A 23436-nucleotide genomic window follows, 5' to 3' on the forward strand; every position below is an offset into this window, starting at 1 on the left:
TCTGGTTATTAAAGAGAATTTCAGGGTAAAGCTTACCTTAGATAGACTTCTTAATTCAACTCAACAAACACTTGTCTGCAATGTCTTCTACTTGCCTTTCTTCCTTCTGCTTCAAAAAGCTGATCCTTCAGATAGGCAGCTGGCAACCTTTTGTATTTTTCTGCTGAGATATTCATGACCTAAAACAGATGACGTTGTATGCAAAACACACTACCATAGATGACACAGGTAGCAAAGGCTATGGTTCATGGTCATTTCCCAATGCTAACCAAAAGTCAGTGTCAGCCCTCTTACTCAAGGCCTGTCACAATGCTAGCGTATGATGTGACCAAATTTTCCAAAAACATTCACAGCATTATCTCCCCATCCCACACATTCTTCTTGCCATATGACTTTGACATTCTTTTCATTGAGATGTGGGGGTCTGTGTCTTCTTAAATATGGGCAGACTTAAGACTGTAGCAGCAGAAGTGACACTACATGATTTCCAAGGCGTGACTTCCATGAGGCTTTCTTGGGATGGTTGCTTTTGAAACCCAGCCACCATTTCAGGGGGAAGCCCAAGCAGCTGGAGTGTCATGCTTGAGGATCTAAAGCAGCTGAAGCCAGCACCCAGTTTACCTGTCATGTGTAACCATCCTGAAAGTGGATCTTTGAGCTCTCAGTGGAGCTGCCCTACCTGATGCCAGGTGGAGGGGAGACAAACTTAATGGCTGAACATGGCCCAAGTTGCAGATTTTTAAGCAAAACAAATAATTGTTTTGTTTGAAGCCACTGTGTTTTGGGATGATGCGGCTCTGTGTTACTATATAACAAAGAGCTGATACAGATTTTGCACCATTGTTAGAATAATCTTGAAATTGTTCCAATATATTTTTAAAAACCCAGTATTTTAATTATTAACAAATAACTTGGCACATAGCTTATTATCAGTTGTCAAAACCTCCCCTAGACTTATATTAAAATGCAGGAGTCTTTCGAGATACCAAATTCCTCCGTTCTCTCACCTCATCTTGTTGAGTATGACTATGTAAAATAATACTAATTACAGTCATTTTCATGAGCTGCTTCTCATTTATGCCTCATTAGCATAATTCACAGTAGTTATCCATACCATTCATTAAGTGAGTGTTAGTTACCTTTGCTGTATCTGATGGTGATACTAGATTCCATTTTGGGGAGCTAAGCCTTCACAGTCTGTTGCTCATGTCCCATGACTGCTTACAAAGTAGAAAAATTGGACAGAATGCTTCTGATAAGGAAAATATGGGAAAAGGTCTGCAGAAATATGTATCTGAAAGAAGTAGGCTCTTGGGCACCTGACAATGCAAGCTATCTGTGACTATGCAATAAGTAACTTTGAATAAAGGGGAAGTAGGAAGATGCCCATCATGATCAGACTAACAGGACTGTGAACACAATATCTGCCCTGCGTGCCCTCTCTATTCAGTGGCTCTGTCAGCCTAAAATGAGTTGGATCATAAAGGATAAATTGACTTCATTTTGTATGTGATGCATTCATGAAATATTTATTAGGGGTTATTTGCTTTAGTTTTTGCCCACCTTGATCCTAGTTCAAGAGGAAATGGCATGGTGGAAGGACTTCTCACATAGGGGTCAGATGCAATAACATTAAAGAAACTATAAAAAAAAAAAATAAGAGTCTCTGTCATCTGGGTTGCTAACTACCTGTGTGACCTTCTGTGTGATCTTGGAAAAGTCCAGTTACTTCTCAAGCCCATTTTTCTCATCTATGAAATGAGAAGTTTACCCTAGGGCCCCAAATAGCTCTGGAATATAGAATATGACCACTTCTGAAGGAATGGTTCTCGCATATGCTTCTTGCTTTGTGGATGAAATATTTTGGGGTAAAAAGTATGCAGAACTTGGCAAAGCCAGTGATATATTTATGCCAGGTATATATTTATGCATCAGCTGATTTCTCCCACTACCTCAGGGCTCTACAAGCTACTCTTTGTTCGATGGTGGTTGTTTGTACTTTTAATTTTTTTCTTCCACAATTTTTTTAAAAAGATTTAAGCAGCTGCTGTCATTAGTAGGTGACAAGCAATTTGGAAATAGAATATTAATTTAAGGACTGAGAAGCAGCATGAAAGATTAAACTTTTTAAATAGACATAAGTGTTCAGAGTTGAGACTATATGATGTAGTTATTTCAGCTGATTTATTGAGAACTCAGATATGTGGCTTTGCCAAGTCTTGTAGACTTTATATTAAATATTTTTGATGGCATAGCAAAAACTGCAACCTTAAACTATACCTTTGGAAGTAGTCATACGCCAAACTCTACAGCTGTAATTGGCCTTAATCTAACCTCATTTCATAGGTGAAAAATGGTTCTTTTTCTGTGTAGTGAGGTCAAAAACATTAGTATTCCGTAGTGTTCTATGCAGGAGACCATAATAAATCCTCTGGTCCTTGAGCTTATTTAAAAGGCAGAGTCCCAAAGGAACTGACTTTATCTTCATTATTCTAACAAGAGAACTGAAGTTTAGTAAACTTGTGCAAGGTTATAGCTAGTTCATGGTGCTAACCGGCAGTCTGGTTCTTGACTCAGTTATGATGTATCCCTTCGTAGTTTGGACTTCTTGCCAAAAGCCAGTTCCCTGAGAGGATAGAGTTTGTTTTGTCCAGAAGTATCCCCAAAAGCTCCAACAGGGCCTGGCACAGGAGCAGGAGGCCAGCCAGTGCCCCCAGTGGATTCTTTTGTCCCTATCCTAATTCCAGTGGGTATTCCATTATTCCTTCAGGCATGATTCCTGAGGATATCCAGACTGTTGGGAATCGAGGCCAAAGAGAGAGACAAGAAGGAAGATAGTGGGCAGCCTGGGTGGCTCAGCAGTTTAGCGCTGCCTTCAGCCCAGGGTGTCGTCCCCTGGAGACCCGGGATCGAGACCCGGGATCGGGCTCCCTGCATGGAATGGAGCCTGCTTCTCCCTCTGCCTGTGTCTCTGCCTTTCTCTCTCTCTGTGTGTGTGTCTCTCATGAATAAATAAATAAAGTCTTAAAAAAAAAAAAAAGAGAGAGAAGAAGAAGGAAGATAGTGATTCCTTCCTGGCAGTCCTGACTTCTCAGTTCCAGGATATTTACTGGATAGCAGTTTATTTATTTATTTAATTTTTTATTTATTTATGATAGTCACAGAGAGAGAGAGAGGCAGAGACACAGGCGGAGGGAGAAGCAGGCTCCATGCACCGGGAGCCTGATGTGGGATTCGATCCCGGGTCTCCAGGATCGCGCCCTGGGCCAAAGGCAGGCGCCAAACCGCTGCGCCACCCACGGATCCCTGGATAGCAGTTTAATGGAAGGCATAGCATTGAAGGAAAAAATCAACCATTTCATACAAATTAATGATTCCACTTCTAAGCTCTAAAAATGACCAGCTTCTCAGTTCTCTACTCCCTTAGTTTCCTGCCTAACTACACAAGTTTCTGTGATTTAATTGTCCAGGAAACTTACTATCCATCTACTCATTTACATCCCATCAGCAATTTGACTTCCTTTCTTTGCGTTTGGGAGCATGATTTCCCCAGTTGGAAAGAGTTTTGGAAAAGGTGGGAAGGCAAGCTTGGAGCTCAAGAAATAATAAAGAATAATACTATAATCATAACAACTCATTATTTGTTTTTAAAGCTTGATCTTCCAGAAGGTTATTTTCTGGAGTTGAATACTAATAGGTTCAAGCTCCCTTTATGCAGAGGAAATCTTAAACAACAGTGTTCATGGGGAAGGACATTAATCAAGAGAAAGAAGTGAGCCTTGAGCCTAATAATGTTTGCATAATAGCTACCCTTGGGTGTATTGCTTGACTTAAAAATAAATATTCCCGCTTTCCATCTCCAGTACAATTGGAAATTATCTGTGGTTATGATTCTGTTATATGATCCTCTACCTGTTCATGGAGACTCTAACCCACAAGGCAGCTGGAAACCAACAAACATAGCAGTGCTTGTGAATGTTGGGGTAGACATTTAAAGAGGCTATAATATGGGCAATCTGGAGAAAGTGAGCAGGGAACAGGCCATAACTCTCTTTCGTGGAGGAGAAGGGTGGGATTGAACTGGCATGGTTGACATTTATATGCTTCCCTGCTTTACTTTTGCCTCTGCAGTGGTTTCTCACCACCTGCAGGATAAACTCCAAGTGCCTTATCTTGACGGAAGAGGTGTTCACTGGGTGGAGGATTCCTCTGACTCTGCAGCACCTTACCTGCGACCACTCTCCACCTCAGGGAGGATAATATACTGCTCTTTGCAGGTTCCCTTAGATAATACAATTTAATTTGCATGTCTTTGTTCAGATCCTCCCTTTGTTTTGCCTGGATGTTCCAAATCTTCTTTGCTAATTAATCCCATTTACCATGGAAAAGTTGGTTTAGGCTTCATCCAAGAAATCTTTGAACTCCACAGCTAATCAATAAGCTTTCCCCTGACTCCTAATATTTTTCGTTCTTTTTGTTCTTTCTCTCATCCTTTCCTTCCCTTCCTGGTGCTCCTTCAACAGACGTCCTGGGGAATGCCTTTACTGTCTTGATTTGTTGCTTATATGCACCAAATTTTATTACACAATTTTATTACACAAATTTTAGGCTTTAAATTAATGAATTCATTTTTCTTCTTTTCTCCCCCTTTTCCCTTGACTTCTGGAAAATGTTTCAATATAATCTTGAAAAAATGGGCACTCTACTGTTTCAAAATTATAAAGCTTTCATTGTTGGTTTTGTTCTTGCTATAGAGAGATGAGCAGGACAGCTATTAATTTTATTTTAAAAATTAAGAAAGTTGGCTCATAAACATTGACTTGTTAAACCTACATGTCTACTTAGTTAGAGATTAGAATTAGACTCCAATCCAGTGCCTTTTTTGGATTTATTTATTTATTTATTTATTTATGGAGAGAGAGAAAGCATGTGCATGCAAGTAAGGGGCCTGGTTGTCACCATAATGCAAGTCCCTGTGTCCAACCCCGGCCTCTGTGCAGTGCCCTCTGGGAGTCCCCCCTGTAAAGCTCCACAAGGCTCTGGGAGGCCTGAAGAAAAGAAAAGTGAATAGTCTTTATAGGCTATCAAGTTTATACTGTTGTGAAAAGGCACCACAGTGGTGCTCCTGAGTGGCTCAGTCAGTTACGTGTCCGACTCTTGATTTGGCTTAGGTCATGATCCCAGGGTGATGAGATCAGCCCCACGTTGGGCTCTGCACTCATTGGGGACTCTTCTTGAGATTCTCTCTCTCCCTCTCCCTCCGCCCCTCCTGCAGGTGCTGTCTCTAAAATAAATAAGTCTTAAAAAAGTAAAAATAAAAAATAAAATGATGCCTTGAGAAATAAAATTCAAGTTACTTTCTTCTAAAATTTTGTGTTGTTCAAGCCTTAAGATCATCTATGTTTTTAGTAGTTCTAGAATCTAAGTACTTTTTTCTGAAGGGACCATTTCTAACCCAATGTACATGTTCCCTTCAGGAGCCATCACTGTCATTAGAGGCTTCCACATCCTGCCCTCTCTCACCAGCTCCCCCTTCTATCTTCTCCTCTACCTCCCAAGTGACTTGTATGTCCACTTTGATTCTTTGCCCCTGGAGCTACATATCTTTACAATTAGTTTAGGCTTCCTAAGACTTTGAGAGTTCTTTCCACAAGAGTCATCAGGATAGATGCTGACCACATGGTTATTTTCCGTAGAACATAATGAAGCATACATGTTCCCTCCTCACTACCTCCAGTCCTCTTCATTTCCATAACAGTAGAAGTTTGTCTCTCACTATAAAGCAAAATTACTAGTGATTTATAGGACCCCAAGAGGATAAAGCGAAAGGAATTGGAAAGAAGGGAGCAGAAACGATCATGATTAGGCACCCAGCCCGCCTCAGTAGATGAGTTGAGAAATCCCTGTGATTTCATCCATCATTTCAGTCACTCTGTAAGATTTAGACTTGCTGGTTGATAGATGTGGAAATCGGGCTCAGAGGGCTTCCATGATTTGCCCACAGCTTGTGTTGGAGCTAAGATTTGAATCTAACCTCTGTAGCTCCAAGTTTTATGAGGAGTGTTCAGGTAGATTCTAGAATGATAGAATGGGTACCTGGGTAGCAAAAGGATGAAGTGAAGGCGTTAGCCTGTTGTGAGATTCAACCATTGGCATGTTTCTCCTTCCCTGATTCCTGCCCCAAGTGTAGACTATTTCTGCAAAATATGGATCCAGCCCTTTGTGATATTTTAATGAGAGGGTCTTCTACTAATGGGACATCTCTCTTTTGTCTTCCACAGCAATTTTGCAGGCAGTAATAGCTGGTGATCTTATGAAGGTAAGATATCTTCCTACCCAAACTTTTGGTGATTCTTTAAGAACTTTAACATCATTTCTCACCAAATTTTCATGATCTCTCATATGTCATTTATCATCCCCCTGCCTGTGCTAGCTGACTTGAAAGGGGAAGGATGCTCTTTTGAGAACTGGGCAGAGAGGGCCAGAGAAGTCTTCACAGCATCTCTACATTTCCTAACAGCAAAGAATGTATGCAGGGGTACCATGTTGGTTGCCTCAACTAGTTAACATGGATCACACATTCCCTGGATGCAGTGTTCAGGGTGTCCCAAATCCCTGCTCTCTAGAAGCTGATATTTGACATTTAAAGGTTTCTTTTTAGATAGGTCTTGAAATGAGTGCATCTGTAAGAATTATCTGGACAACACCCAGAAATACATTCTCCAGGCCAGAGCTTACAGCTTCCAACATTATTACAGTTTTGTATGTTGAGAATAACAAGTAAGCAAAAGAACACACTCTGTCTCCCTCGAATACTTGAATTCAGGCTTATATTTTCTTAGTTCGGAGGGAAGGAAGTGGTCACTGGTGCCTCTAGAGGGAATGCAAATTCTGGAGTCAGAATGCCTGGGTTCAGATCTTGGCTCTGCCGTTCACCGTATGTGTGACCTTGTATAATCATTTAGTTCTCTCTGTGCCTCAGTTTCTTCAGCTGTAAAATTGAATAATGGTGCCTCTTTCCTTTATTGTGAGGATCAAATGTAACAACACATGTAAAGCTCTTAAGACTTTTTATTATATAGAAGGGACTCTAAAATGCTACCTAGTGGTGTTAGTCTGTGTTTTTTAAATAAACATAGTGGAGATGCAAATATTTGTTATAAACTATAGTATAGTCCACGAGTATCCTAAAAGCTATATTTGTTCTCACATCATTTTCAGGCGTTGGGACCCATGATGGCCTGTATATCCTTGTATAACCCACACTGGCATTGATCTGCTCTATAATATTGGCAACTGCATAGAGGCAGAGGCCCTTGCCTTACTCATGAGCCTGTGGAGTGTGGTGCCATTGCAGACCGGGAAACCAAAACCCTTACAAGAGAGCTGAGAAGCACTGACCTTGCTTGCAATTTCCTTTGAAGCACATCTGTTGAATAAACTGAGAAACCGCTGTGCTGCAGTGTTAACAGGTTACTAATAGGAAACAAATGGCGAGAAGGTTGCAAGCATCTTGATAAACTGCCATCTTTAGACACATAATCCTAGAAATGGTGCCTGTGGCAGTGTCTAGAGCAGAATGTTACGAGGAACTGTTACCCACAAAAGAAAAGTATTCCCCAAGCGGCGTACCTGGGAGTTTGATGCTGTTGTCCAGCCAGCAGTGGATTGAACCCATATTATCTTGTGCTCCCCACAAGGCCTTGTATTAGACGCTTTGAGCAGTCTTACGATGGGATTCCTGCTTCTGCAGAGCTTCTAAGTCAAAAAATTTTGCAAACTGCTGTAAATTTGGAGTCTTTTTATTTCATTGTGTGTGTGCCTTTCATTTAAGTAGCATATTTTTCAGGTCTCTGGGTATACAACCACACTTTTTTTTGTGCTTAATAGAGAATTATTTGAAATATGAGCAATTGCTATATTCAGTTGGTTATCTTATTACATTCTCTGTTATAATCATTTTCTTAAGTGCCTAAGAAATGACTAAACCATGGAGCACCTGGGTGGCTCAGTCAGTCAAGCATTTGCCTTCAGCTCAGCTCATGATGTCAGGGTCCCTGGATGGAGCCCCTGCATCAGGCTCTCTGCTTAGTGGGGAATCGGCTTCTCCCTCTGTGCTCTCTTTCTCTCTCTCAAATAAGTAAATAAATAAAATCTTTTTTTGAAAAAGAAATTATTTAAGTTTATTTATTGAGAGGTGAAATATAGTGACTTAGAGTTTTTCTTACACCTTTTTCTCTCTTTCCTTCCCAAGTCTTTCTTCCCCTTTCCTTTCCTCTTTTCTGCCTTCTTCTGGTTCTCTGTCCCACCCAGAAAGCATTATAAATACTAAATATTGCGTGTGTCTGTAAGAGAGAGAGCACGCACCAGACAGCAGAGAACTGAAGACCCCAGGAAGCAGTCAGTGTCAAGGGGTATTGGGAGTGGCTTCTGTGCAACTGGGATGCGTCAGATACCCATGCACTGACTTAATGTCTGTACTGTCCAAAGACCCCACAGAAAGGCGACATCCCAGCACCTGATGGATTGAGTCTGTGCTAGTCCAGCAAGCGCAAATCCTTTGTGGGTCTGCCTATAAAGAAAGGGAGTGTCATTGTAAGATTGTTATTGACCAGTACCAGATATGCTTAGATTTTGGAGGGACAACTATTAGCTACCTCTTGCTGTCCTGTAGTTGAGGGATACAAGCCACCATATGTTCTTTACTTCCTTTCAACTCTTCTTTTTTGAACTATTTTCAAGGAAGTCTTCCCTGACTCCTTTTTTTTCACTCTGTAATAGCCTCCTGTGTTCTTCTGCATTCCTGTCTCTGTCTTCGACATCTGTCCTCCCCACAGACTGCAAGTTCTCGAGGCCAGTGGCATCTGGCACATGGCAGTTCTCTGGTTGGATCTGAGTGAAATCGTGAAGTATGTTTACTTTCTTTGACCTTAGGAGATGTTTACTTTTTTTCTTTATATAATGTGCGATCTAACTTCTTGGTGATAGATACATTCCTTTTGCTTAGCACCTGCTGGGTTACTGTATTCTTCTTTGTCCTAAAACTACTTCTTAGAAGTTCCAGAAGGACTCTTTTTGTTCTGCTATTCCACAGTTTGGAGAACAGGGACCCATTTCCACTTTCTGTAATGTTCAGTATTTCATGAAATGAGACTGCATCCTCATTTTGCCACATTATTCTCAGGCTGCAAAATCTGTTGGTTGTTTTCCAGTCTGTTCTCATAATACAAGTGTTTTAGGTTTCTCCTGCAACATTCTCTGAATCCTTCTGGTTCTCCTCCCGTGGATTGTCTCTAGCCTGATTGGGTATAGGTTGGATGATTAATGGAAGGCGTGCAGGCTGGGCTGCAGAGCTGGAGAAGAAAGAGGCCATACATGTGTGTGCTTGTGTATGCTGCACGCACGTGTGCCACCATCTCCCATGGGAAAATGGGAGGCAGCTTCTGTATTTGGTAGCTAGGTTCATTAGAGTTTGAAGAGAAACCCTAGGCTAGGAAAGGAGCTTAGCTACCAGACACCAAGCTATTCCTGTCTCCAGCCTTAATTACTATTTCACTCAAGAGAAAGCCAAGCCAACATAGGAAAGCATTTTTTTTTTTTCTCTTTGCTGCTCTCTTGGGACAGAGACCAGTGCCCAGAAAAGAAAAAGACATCAAACAGAAAAGAAATAACTAAGGCAGCACATTTTCAGTTTCTCTTGGCTGCTCGGTGCCCGCAGACCCTCTCTGGAGTGAGAGGGGACACTGGCCATCTCCTTGAGTGCTAACACAGACCAGGAGCGTTACTTCATCTCTTTGACTTTTCTGTGTCCTCTGAGGCCAGAAACATTTGTGGTTTGCTACATTACTCTTATTTTATCACCGGTTAACTATTTCCCTGGTTCCGGACTCTGCTTGAGCTGCTTTTCCTATGTCTCTTTTTCAGCTAATGGAAAGCTATAAAAATGGAGGCAGTCTGCTGATCCAGGGGCCGGACCACTGCTCCCTCCTTCACCATGCAGCTAAAACTGGCCATGGGGAGATCGTTAAATATATCCTGGACCACGGTGAGTAGGCACAGTAAACCAAGGGTCACTTATCCAGGAAGTCACTGAATTTTCTAAGTTGACTTCAGGCTATCTTCAGAACGGTAGAAATGCTCCCCAACTTACAGCCGACACCCCCTTGCTTATGTGCGGCAGACAGAAGTGTTCCTCACCAGAACCAAACAACTCCTAGAAATAATTTTCATAGCAAGGTCTTTGCAGGATATTGTTGAGCTGATTGGTAAAAAAGACAAGAACAAATGCGTCCTTACAGAATATGCTGGATTGTTTGGGGGAAGAGCTTTACGTTGCCTGGTTGGGACCAGGTACCAAATCCATGTTCATCGCTGAGCATTCTGAGGATTACTTGAACCCGTATTTTTGTAGCTCTTTGGCTTCTCTCTTTTTATTTTTTATTTTTGGTCTGAATGTCATTCATCATTTCAGTTTAAGCCATAGTTGATTCTCTTTGAAAACATCTGGTACTCTCATGTCTTCTGTACTTAGATGTTTGCTGGAAGTAGCACATACATGGAAGATGCAATGGTGGCATCATTCTCTCATGGCCCTTTAGAGGCATAAGCACATGGATGGATAACAAATCTTGACCAATACCTTCAACTTCCCATGTTTATAGTGTTTCTAGGAATTAAGTACAGGAGTAAAGGAAAAACTCTGCCTGGCTTGGCTCTTTTTGAGGGGGGGAGGATTGGAGCAGCCTCTAGCTCTGCTAGATGCAGCTACACAGAGATTCTAGAAGATACTCTATGAAGATACCTAGCAGTGAGGCTGTGAAATCCAGATTCAGGCTGTAAACAGTAAGCATATTAGTAGAGAGGTACATTCCTTTTTGCTCTGCTTTATTTTTTCTTTTTTTGAGAAAGAGAGAGAGCATGCATGCATGAGCAGAGGAGGAAGGGGTAGAGAGAGAGAGGGAGAGAGAATCATAAGCAGGCTCCACCCTCAGCACAGAGCCCACTGTGGAGCTCAGTCTCATGACCCTGAGATCATAACCTGAGCTGAAATAAAGAGTCAGATGTTTAACCAACTGAGCCACCCAGGTGCCCTGCTCCTCTTTTTATTCAGTTCCACAAATGTGTCTTTTAGTCATTCAACAAGTATTTGTAGAGTGCCCAACAGGAACTACCTATTATAGACCAGTGTACACACACACACACACACATACAAACTACACACACAATACAGTCACTATTTTCAGGCAGTTGGAGGCTAAAAAATATATAATCATATGCAGAATTATAAATTTTTTTTAACTTTTATTTATTTATGATAGTCACAGAGAGAGAGAGAGGCAGAGACACAGGCAGAGGGAGAAGCAGGCTCCATACACCGGGAGCCCGACGTGGGATTCGATCCCGGGTCTCCAGGATCGCGCCCTGGGCCAAAGGCAGGCGCCAAACCGCTGCGCCACCCAGGGATCCCCCTCATATGCAGAATTAAATTGAAAACAGTTCTTTATAGATGTTTTAAGTCCTATTGTAAAGCCGCAGGTAGAAAACACAGCTACCATTTGTCTCACACTTATTATACTTCAGATGCTTATACTAAACATCCTATCATTTAATCCTTACAAAGACCTTGTAAGGTAGATATTAGACTGTCAGTTACACTGGACTCACCTTGCTTTGACTTCAGTTCCTTCCCCCTGTGATGACTTTGCTTAAACCCTTGGCCGGAGTTACAATGGAAAGAATGGTTTAAGGAAAGGAAAGCGTGTTAAAGCAGGCTAGTGATCATTTGACCATTTCTTTCCCCCTTGTAGGCTGGGCTGGACAGTTCCAAGTCTGTCTACCCTGGAAAGCCTAGTTGGTAAGCTGTATTCTTGGTGCTGTGTCTGGGGTATGCATCTTTTCATCTCCCATTCCCCTGCCCATTCTACCCACTGCAATAAAAGCACTTGGGGAAGGGGGGCAAGACTTAGCAATGGTGGCATAAGTTCTGCTTACCTCCTTCATGAAAAAAAAAAAAAAAGAAAAGCGTAGGTATTTTCTCTTTCCCACAGTGACTTCTCCAAAAGCTGGTGAGAGGTAAAACCAAATGTTAGAAAACAGTCCCAGAGACAACACATACAGTCACAGAGCTTTTATGATTATTTTTCTCTTAACTGAATAGATCTCAGGGCACCTGGGTGGCTCAGTTGATTAAGTAGCTGCCTTTGGCTCAAGTCAGGATCCCAGAGTCCGAGAATAGAGGCCGAGGTCATGGTCATTGTCATCATCGTCAGGCTCCCTGCTCAGCAGGAAGTCTGCTTCTCCCTCCCTCTCTGCCTCCTCCCCCTGCCTGTGCTCTGTCTCTGTCTCTTGCTCTCTCTCAAATCAATAAATGAAATCTTAAAGAAAGAAAGAAAGATCTCAGGATTTCTACCATACAAAATGGAGATGAGCTTTAGCTATACATGTTGTCAGTTTATTCCTCTTTAGCTCCAGTTAAAGTACTCCTGATTGCTGTCTTCTTGACCCTTCTCAATCATTTCTTCCTAGTTTGTCCTTTACCCAATGAGATTGAATGCTTGCTGGCATACTTTAAGTGGTTCAATACCCACAGATCCTCTCTCGAGTTAGGTGAGACACTGGCCATCTTTTTGAGTGCTAATGCAATTTAGGATCTCTCTCTCTCTCTCTCTCTCTCTCTCTCTCTCTTTTACCTCTCCTGAAGAGCTAGCATCTTCCCCCGCCCCCACATACACCCATAGTTCTGAAAACCTCTATGTATCAGTTACCTATTGGTCTCATTTGATCTCACTCATGAGGCTGTAGGGAGCTGCAACCGTAATTGAGTCTGTATTGAAGACAGACTCCCCCACGTATTTGGGGGTCTCAGCTAAGATGGCTGGAATGGCCAGCACACCTGAGCCTCTCTCTCTGCCTGTTCTTTTATCCCAGGCTTCTTCACAGCATGATAGTCCTAGGGTTCCAGGAAAGTGAGGATAGAAGCTTCCAGATGTACTTGAGGCCAGGCTGGAAAGTTCTGCATTATTTCTGTAGCATTCTGTTAGCTGAAATAGGTCACAGAGTTACCCCTAATGCAAGGGAGGGCAAAATGACCCCCACCAACCCATGAAAGGAGCTGCAAATAATCTGTGGCCAGATTTACCCTACCACTCTCCCTTACTCTCTGTTTTCTTCAGTTGAAAATGATGAGCTTACTTTCTCCATATCCTGAACTACTGTCTCACCTGGAAATCCCCTGGCCCCTGGACCTCAGCTTCTACATTTTCCTTTGGTTCTGGGTCCTAAGGTTGATTAGCAACAATAATTCTTTTAATTTGCAGCTTCTGCAAAAACACCAGTTTCCCCCTTTTCAAGCATAAGTATGACCCATGCAATATTTGGGACATACTTATACTAAAAACAAAACCGCAATGCCTCTCCTCAGTTGCATGTCCCAGGGGCATGAGTGATGAGGCATGAGATGACATGAGTCTAAAACCATATATTTAAAAAAAGTAATAAATAAAACCATAGATTCTTCATCTCCCCGCTACTCTTTCCATTGCCCTAAATAATAGTGCCTCTACAAGCTTGCAGTTTCTAACAGCCGCCCCCCACCCCCTATGGACTGGTGCACCCATCCTTTGCCTGGCATGAAATCAAGCTGGTTTGTTAGTCTCTTAGTGCTGTAACCAAAGCCTGATGTTCCAATGCTAAACTCATTTCTCTTCCATCGCCAGCATCTCTGGCAAAGGTGAATCACACAATACAGCTCTCTATCAAAACCAAGGACGCAAAGCAATCTGTTAATTTGGGGCGAGGAGGGTGTTTATTTTTCCAGCTTTCTGTGGGGATTAGATTTTATAAATTAGTTACTGTCATATTTATGATAATGAGAGAAACACTCACCTCTGCTTCCCTCACAGGCATGTAGTTCCCATGGTCACGGGAGGCATCTGATTCCCGCCCCACCTCATCAGAATCTCTCATACCTGGAGGAGAGACTGGAGTTATGAGGCATGCTCCATCTTTCTGTTTGAAAATAAAATCTTATTATGCTCGCCAGTCCAAGAATCACTGCAGTTTTGAGGGATGGCGATTTTTAACCTTATAGCACTATAGTCAATAATGGAAACTGAATTGCAGTTGATGTTTTTATTGAAATTAGCATTTATCAACCTGATAGGCCCTGTCAATTTTAGCCTTAACGTAGACCTCACTATTCCGACATATTTAGGTATATGCAGGTAAGTCTTTTGACGTAGCCAGCCTAAGTCAGCAGCTTCCCCAAGAGCTAAGTGCATCTGCTTACCTGTTTTTATTATTGTTGTTTGTTTTAACATCTTTAGTCGCTGATAATAATGATATTAGCCTGTGCATGTTGAGATTGTAAACTACTTTTGTGAAAAAAAAGGTCTCTTTTAAATTATAGGAACCCCTGTAAATTATAGTGTTTTTGAAGGCAGGGACAAGCACATGGGAAACATGACCCTTTCTCTGCTCTGTAGCAATCCTTTTAATGCAACCCCTGCTCAGTGAAATCATCTCTCCTAATTTCACGTGATGGAATCCCCTTGGTCTGACAAGGAAAATAGCCTTTTCCAGGAGGCCTCAGTGAGGCTGGGAGTCAGGATGTACATCAGACCATGGTAACATATTTATAAACCAGCATCAGATTTGTGGTCGACAGGTCTGATCAACATGAATTCGTGGAAATGGAAAAATATTAAAATTTTACACTGTGCCAAAGATGGAGAGGGACATTCCTTCCAATTTCGAATGCTGCAAATCTTTTGAAGTTTTAGTTTATTTATTTTTTAAAAATTTGCTTTAAGTCTTTCCTGGGGCTTCATATGATATAAATCGTAAAACTTGTTCATAGACCTCACTGTAAAGATGCCGTCCTGACCAGGGTTCCCCAGAAATTGGTGGGCTCTCTCCAAGGTGCCTGAGAGGGAGCTGGCTTGTTTGCTTCTCGCATCCTTGCTCAGGTGGGAGCCTCTCTCTCCTCTGCTTGGCCTCTCTCCTCACTGGTTGTTTATGGTGAGCAGTGGTCCACAGTCAGGAGGGCAACCCCCCTACCCTGCCTACCCCCAACAGGAGCCTGAGACATTACTTGTTCTCCCAGACACCACATTCAGTAATGCATTTCTCTTCTAAGCACTCTTTGAAAGCCAGGCTGGGGGGCGAAGGGCAGGGGTATGGGGTACACTCTGAAAAGCCACAGGAGGCTTGCATTTTTTTTCTGTCCCGCATCTTCTTTGGGACTTTCTCTCAAACATACAACCTGCTGTTTTTCTTTATGCAAAACTGGAATTGGGGGCATTTGGAGGGTTGCAGGGAGAATGGAGGGGGAAGAGAGCTAAAATTCCATGGGGACACGGTGGAGAGGGAAGGACGCCGAGGGGTCCCAGCCAGGGTCCCCCAGCGGTTCCTGCTTTTCAGCTCCTTTCAACCATATATTCTACTCGCTCCCTCCTCCCTCCTCATACCCCTCCGAGAGGCACTTTTGTGTTGTTTTAGTCTTTTACCACCCCGCACATTTTGCTCCTTTGTTTTTATTCTCCTCACTCCCACCCCTTTGCCCCCCTACCGTGGGTCCCGATAGAAATCTCACTCATGCATTTCCTTTTTGATTTCAATGGCTTATTTTGCCTTCTCTCTTTTTCTGTCTCTAGTCTTTCTTTTTTTTTTACCCCCCTTTTTTCTGCCTCTGGTCCCCGAGAGAAACGACCACCATCCCGCTGGGACAGGATGACGGTGCTGTTAGAGTTCCCAGAGCCAACTCTCCCCACATCTGTGCAGCTTTTGTCCTGGAGCAGAGGAGGATTTGGAATGGTCTGCTGGCAGCGTCAGGGAGACTAATGGGAAATGAGGTCTGGGGAGAGAGAGGCCATGGAGAGGTGGAAGGAATAGCAAAGGGGATTTGGATGCCTTGGTGTGGGAAGCAAACTACAGGATGCACGTGACAAAAGACACATCATATATAATGCAAGGACAAAATCGATGATAGGGTTGTGCTCGCAAGAGGCTGTGATGTCCAGTGGAAGAGCCAGTGGAATGAGCACCGAGCCGCAAACTTCCAGTTTGGAAGGCTTGACTGCTTGGCCACATTGTTTCTCAAGTGGGGAGATTTGTGAAGTTTTGCTTCCTTTCACACTCCCTGGCTTTCACCTCTATTCTGAGGTGTATACCCTCTTCAAACATTCCCCCCCCTAATTTTTCAGGCCATTTTCTATGTAGCAGTCTCTTGGATCCATGTGACATTTATGGATCTTTCTCTGAGAAAAGTTATGATACTGGCTGGGGTCCACATTGATTTTTAAATGTCTTCATTCATTCATTAAAGAAATGAATTCTGTCCCATGAACTTTTGAGAAAAAGTATTATAGTAATAGCCACTGCTGACTAAATGCTTTGTATGTATTAATGTGTTTAATTCATAAAACAGCCCTACATACGTGAGTTCTCTTATCTCCATCTGAGAGGTGGTGACAGCTGAAGCATAGTGAAGTTAGGTTCCTTGCCAAGACACGTACGTAGTATATGGTCTCTGCCCTCCATATTTCTAAAACCCCAGTAAGGGCAATGAAACATGGATAAAGAGCCACAGTGCAGGATCATTCAATATAAGTGTTGTCTGCAGGGTTCCAGGGACAACTGGTGCAGAGCTATGGAGGGGCAGCGATGGCTCATCTGTCCCCGAAAGTTTCATGGACAAACATGAACACACGTGTGCCTTCATTTGGGATTTAATAGTTGTTTTCCGGTGCAGGTCACTTATAAGATTGGGTGTGGACATTATAGTAAACTCTAGGAGGGACAGAGAACCGAGACTTCCTTTAATATTCAGGGAATTATTGTGAGTTCACTGTTAACATGTTCATAGTATTCCTTCGACTTCCCCAGGGCAGATGGCATGATCTCCACAATCAGACCATACGTATACCTGCCTAACATACACAGTAAGCCCTGGGTCCAAATGTTCACCATTGACATAAATTGAAAGAATTCCATCATCTTTTCCTTCTTGTGTCTCTTATCAGTGCTCTCCCTTATCAGTGACACTCAAATTAACTTTCCAGAAGTCATAGATGCCATTTTTAAAAGTACTTTTTCTTTTGAACAGAATTTTTGAGGTCTGTGTAGATGATTTTTTGTTTCTCTGGCCACATCCCCTTCTCTGAATCTTACACCAATGCTGCTAACCTGTGCAGGGCATCACTCACCAGCACAATATAGGACCCCAGGGGCTCCCAGCAGGTCATTGGAAGCACACACAAGGAGGGAAACTCCAGCCTGTTCAGAGGCTGCCCCTGCCCCACCGGCCTCTGCTTTCCTCCTCTGCACCCCCCTTCTTGCTAGCATTATGCAAACACAGTTATTTTAAAGCAGGTTAAAACATTATTAGAAAATGTAGCCGTACTATTAAAAATAGCTCCCTACTCCCGCCTCTCATCAGTTTGCTGCCTCCCTTCGCTCTTTGGCGATTTGCCTGACGCTGTTCAAAATGTTCTGCTCCTTTGTGATTATTATGTATTGATGGGAAGAGGAGGAAAGTTTGGGTTAATTAAGTCCATCATTCCGGGGCCCATTCCATTCCTGAAACCTGTAATTGGAGTTTCGTTAGATTTTAATTAAGAGCAAAAGTATCTCATTTTAGGAGCAGCACCTCTCCCTCTCACCTCTGCCAGCTGCCAAGGATGAAAAGGAGAGAAGGGGGATGTGATAAGCAGCTATAGGCATGCCTGACTCATATGCTGGATAATCAGCTCTGCAATTATCCTGGGTTGGCTGCATTTATAGTGATTCTTTAAGAAATTCGAGGAGCAGGGTCCCTTCTCTTCCTTGTCCTTGCTTTCAGAGTGTCCAACAATTGCCATTTTAGCTCAGATTTAGCTGGTTCCACAGCCTCTCACTTACGTGGTAGTGTGCCCTCTGGAGTCAATGGGCCAAGGGAGAAAGGACTTGAGGCTTCTGGTGCCTGAATAGGCATGCACTTAGCAGTGAATGGTGGGAACAGAGCTCCTGCCCATGGGGCTGGGTTGCTCCTATTCATGGAATTCCTTTCCAGATGAATGGCTCCAAAGGTTCTCTGAAGGTGGCAGGCACTCTCTGTGAGGACCATAGGACCCTGTAAGCCTTCTTATTCCTGACCTTGTGGATAATGCCCTGCTAGTGGTTGAGGGGGTCTGGAGTTACTGGTTCTCAGGACATTGAATTTGAGTCAACAAGTGGCTTCAGAAGTAAATGGAGGTAAATGCAGATCCTGGTATATTTCCTTCCTCCACAGATGCTTCACATCTCCACTTAGTGTAACCTGCTGGATTATGCAGAAAGTAGGACACTTCATATCTAGACTTCAGACATTGCCTGTATCTTGCCAGCTCCCATTTTAAGCACATAACTTATATTAGTTTGTGAAATCTCACAACAATTCTGTGAGAGAGATATCAGTCTTTCGTTATGAATGTGGCTGAGAGATTAGGAACTGAGAGATTAAATGAACTTGCCCGAGATGCAGTAAGTGGCAGGTAGAGCCAGAATTTTGAAGCAAGCAGGTTCGTCTCTAGACCCCATCACTGCACTATACTACCTTGCACTTCTCTGGGTGTGTGTGGTGGGAATTATTGTTCCTGTGTCCTCAGAATGCCAAGACTGAGGAACAAAGATAAATGAATGAAGTCTTTGTTGGATATTTCATGTAGGATAGTGCTAGAAAAATAATAAATGAAAAATAATAAATATTCTTACATGACAGGGATTTAGAATAATTCATTTAGGCAGACAAGTCATTTGACTGAAAAGCAAATACATAGTACAAGAGTGGAGCCAAGTCAATGTTACAGGAGTTCAAAGATAGATTCTTTCTGTCAAAGCTGGTCTTTTCAGAAGACCTTGTCACAGACTGGGCTTCATGGAATGAGTAAGATTTAGGTATGTGGCTAGAAAAGGGAAGGCTGTTCTGGATTGGGAGAGTGGTGGGAACAAGCTCTGTGAGCTGGGAGAGGCTGAGAGAGGGGGATGATGGCACAGTTGCCAGTTTAGGTAATGTGAAAAAAATGGAACCTGGAACAATTGAGAAAGGGTAGTTCCAGGTGAAAGACTGCCAACTTTCATGTTTAAATACTTGGGAGCAAGCAGTCAATGTGTTGAATTAGAAACCTAGAATTCTGAATGATAAGAGAACTTTTAATTTTTCTTAGTAACTGTTTCTGCATGCTGATTATGCCATAGGCAGAGACCAGTTAGGAAGCCTATTTATCAAACAGGACAAAGAGAAGAGGTGCATAGGGCAGGGGGTACAAAGGAAGATTCACAGGACCTACGTGGCTATAGATGTGAAAGAGGAGGCAGCTCTTGGATGACCATGAGGATTGTGAAAGTCCTTCTTGGCCTGTGACTTTAATGGTCAGGGAGTTCTAACCTCTTCCCTTCTTTTTATGTAATAACCAATCATATAAGCAAATTTTCAATGATAATGATATTCAACAATATAGCGACCAGATCAACAGGATTATATTTCTAAAGACTAAAATGCTCAATACCTAGAACTGTGTTTGGTGCATCTAAGCACATTTATTCATTAATTCAACGAAACATTTAAGCATCTGCTTGGTACCAGGCTCTATGCCAGGTACCAAGGAAGGACGGAGTGGTGGACAAGGCATAGGCCACAGCTTCAAGGGGTTTACTAGAATCTAGTTGTGGAGAGAGACTAGTGGTTTTATTATGGTTTAAGTGTCATGATTGTTAAAATGATTACCTATTCCCACCTATCTGGGACAGTCTCAATTTGGATGATAAATTATATTACCTTCCCAATTTTAGGACATAGGGTTAGGGCACAAAGTGAGGGGCACATAGATGGAACATTTGATGCAGTATTTGGAGGGAGGGTTGTGGAGGGCTTTATGGAAAATGTGTCTCAGCTGATACCCGCAGACAAATTAGAGTATAGGAGGGTTGGGGAGGGAAACAGTGGTGCAGAAGGTGGAAAGGTGATCATTCCAAGGATTGTTTGCAGACTGAATTAATTAATTGGTGATCAAATAGAATGTTGTCAGTGCAAAAACTCACCAAACATGTCACTTCCTAAGGAAGCATCTATAATCATTTGGTGTTTATGCATGACATTCCTTCCAGATCTTAGAAGGGAAATTTTATGAAAAATGTAATTTTTCTCTGTTTCTAAAATACAGATATTAGACGGGATGATATCTGTGGTATCTTGTAGCTTTAAAATTATACTATATAAAACCCCATCTCAACCTGCCACTGGGGAGTTATAAACAATCCTTAAAGCCTACTGAAGTGTCCCCTTTCTCCAAGGTAACCACTTAGCTATTTATCACTTATTCTATTCCAGTTAATTTTATTTCTTCTACTTGATTGAAGGTTGCTTTAAAGGTATGGACTATATCATTCCACGCATATGGGCTGGCGGTGGTTGGTGAGTGGGGGGCAGAGAAATCCTTTCTTTTCCCTATCACCAAATGACTCCTTTTTCAGCTTTCCAAGGTATTTTAATTCTGTGACTATAATTTTTTGTTAAATGGTTAGTTTTTGAACTTATTTTTGATGGGCATCTTGCTTTCCCCTTATTTAGGACCTTCTGAGTTATTGGATATGGCAGACAGTGAAACGTGAGTATTGCCTCTCTTCACATAGTCTAGATTATTTTCTTTAGTACATATCTAGGAGAAGAATGTAGTCTATAGAGCATGCAATAGATAATTTAAATGTCAGTGATAAGAACTTCACTTTCAATTGTATTTACAACTGTGCAGGGCTAATCTTCTAAATCAAAAATTACACAATAAAAATTAATGACAGGAATCATAATGATTACATGCACAGCCATTGCTCTTCATCATTTAGAGCTTCCTACAGGCAAGGGAGTTCTGCACTGGTGCCTCTTGGACTACTGAGAACTCTAAATAAGTACATTCACCTTTTTTTATTTACTCTTTCTCAACTGGGGTTTGTGAGAAAATTAAATCCTAATGCCCTACGGCATCCTTCGTTAGTAATGAAACCCCTCTCCTGGCTCTAGAATGGAGCAAGTTCTATACAACCACTGGAGAATTAAGAATATAGTCATTCCAATCATTTTTATGTTCTGTGGTCCAGATGAAAGACTCCAGTTGAGAAAGTCCTCCTCTCTGGTGTGGTCCCCAAACTGATAATGTTTGTTTTCAACTTTTCCAATCCTAGGGCAGCCAGATAGCTACTACTCCCCAAGTAGGAACAAAGAAAGGCTAAACATCTAACCCTGAAAGCCCCATAGAAGCACTATAAAACTTCAAAGAAATTTGAAGAGAGATAAAGGAAGGGGAGCAGCTAAGTAGGTCTGGAGGAGGAAAAGTAGGAATGAATAGAATGGCAGATGAGTGGGAAGGGTATAGTTCTATACTTATGACTTCCTGGACATGGAGGAAACACTCCTTTGTGCCATAGAGTTTGTCCACATACCACATCCTAATGGCAAGGTGAACACTTACCTGAATGGAAATCTCGCCTCCCTATGCTGCCTGTTAGAGGGGTGGAAATAGCTACTCGGCTTTGCTCTCTTCCTACACCTAGAGGCTGGCCTTGGGCCTATGGCCAACATGAGAGAGCTCATGTTCCCAACTCTCCCAGATGTCCTGTATGGCTCCCCACATCCTCCCACCTGCCATTCACATGAAATCAGTAGGTAGGGCAGCTTGTGTTGACCTGGTCCTTCGAAGTTGAATCCCCCGAGATACTCTACCAAGGGCACAATGGCGGTCTGCCAAGCATAGTGGGAAGTATCTGAAGGGATGGTGGTTTTCCATCACTGCCCCGTGTGTGCTTTATCTGGTTCCCCCATGTTCTGCCCAGATGCATCCACAGAGAAAATTGTTTGATGGTGCTGAGATGCATCTATACACATCCGTCTGTTGAATAGTGCCATTCAGTATGACCTAAACCAGAGGTTATGGGTGAAAACAAGTCGCTCAGCCTAGTTAACACTGTGGAGGAAAGAGACTGGAATCAGAAATTATGGTTCGTTGATGACTAACTGAAGGCATGTTTAGACAGCCCCCCCATCCACCTCCCCAGAATGTGCCCCCCAGCCATGGTCTCAGCTGTGCAAGGAGTGCAAGGAGGCGCAGGAGCACAGAGCCTCAGCAGCAGGGATGGGAAGCTACCCTCACCCCCTCCCTGCTGCCTCTACCCCCACCCCCATCCCCAGTCCCTTTATGGGTGGTTTCCCATTTCCTCTTTGATTTAGGGGTGAGACCGCACTGCACAAGGCTGCCTGCCAGCGGAACCGGGCTGTGTGCCAGCTTCTGGTGGATGCGGGAGCATCTCTGAGAAAGACGGACTCCAAGGTAACTTGATGAGTGAGTGCAAACATCCTCCCGCTGGGCAGGATCACCGGCACTGTTGCCTTCACTTGTGCGCATAGCAAAGGCGCCCTTTCTTGCTTATGGAAGTGCCTGGGGCTTTGGAAAAAGGAGGAAAAAATAAAGTGCTTCATTTAGAGAAACTGTAGTTTAAATGTATAAGCACAAAGGGAAGGGTGTGTGCTTGCCTATGGGACTTTATAAAGCTCTGAATGTCCTGGCCTTGGGATTTTGGGGTTGTCTTGCTGAAGGCCAGCAGCCAAGGCCGGGGACGTGAGGTTCAAAGCCTGAGGAGAGGGCCTCTTTGGACTATCTCCTTCAGCTACTTTACCTAGGGTAGCTTAAAAATCTATGATTTATGATGGCCCCATGTACAGGTGCCCAGGTGATTAGCAATCACCGTCAGGATGGTCAGCCCTGACTTCAAGAGGGTTACAATCTTAAATCTGGCGCATTTGTGTTTGCTTTCTATTTTTAAAAGTTTCTTCCTATTTATTTTCTTATACTTTTTTCCTAAAATCTAACCCCTGAAGTTAGGGTGGGAATTGCTCTTATCAGTGCAAGAACTGAAACCAAAAGAAAGTTCTATGCCCTGAGACCATAGCTGAGCCCAAATCCAAATCCAGTTCTCTTGACACCCAGCCCAGTGTTGTTTGAGCAGATCCCTTGTCATTTGGTGATGGAATACCCCACTGGATCCAACAGGATGAAGTATGGTAACAAAGTAACCAAGTTGTGTTTTTTTCCTATGGTTTGTATAATGTTTTTGCCTTACAGCGGTACCTATGGCATCCTGTGGTTGGTTACCCTGCAGCTAAAGGCATGTAAATCTGGATTTAAAGTATGTTAACGTCTTAAGGAGGGAGCAGGGAGGCCAAAAACTGATAGTGGGACATATAAAAATAACCCGTTAAAATGCCTTGACCAGAAAAATGCCAACAGGTAGAGAGGTAAGGCGTCAGGAGAAACTTGGTTCAGGAGACCTGAGGTCAAGGTACACCGCAAGTCATTCATTTACTGAGAGCACCAAGGGAAGGGCAGAAAGCTGGAGCTGAGGAGGTGGTGTAGCTGGAGCTGCAGCCCAGGA

At 42.8% G+C, this 23436-nt stretch overlaps 1 protein-coding gene across 1 annotated transcript in view; it reads left to right on the top strand.

Annotated features, from left to right (window-relative positions):
* Positions 1 to 23436, top strand: part of DGKI (diacylglycerol kinase iota) — a 419283-nt gene that overhangs the window by 392105 nt on the left and 3742 nt on the right. The window contains 4 exon segments of the mRNA XM_072762958.1: positions 6282 to 6319; positions 9925 to 10045; positions 20585 to 20621; positions 22235 to 22334. Coding sequence (XP_072619059.1) covers positions 6282 to 6319; positions 9925 to 10045; positions 20585 to 20621; positions 22235 to 22334 — 296 coding nt within the window.

Source organism: Vulpes vulpes, chromosome 7, assembly GCF_048418805.1.
Source record: "Vulpes vulpes isolate BD-2025 chromosome 7, VulVul3, whole genome shotgun sequence".
In the NCBI taxonomy this organism is placed as follows: domain Eukaryota; kingdom Metazoa; phylum Chordata; class Mammalia; order Carnivora; family Canidae; genus Vulpes; species Vulpes vulpes.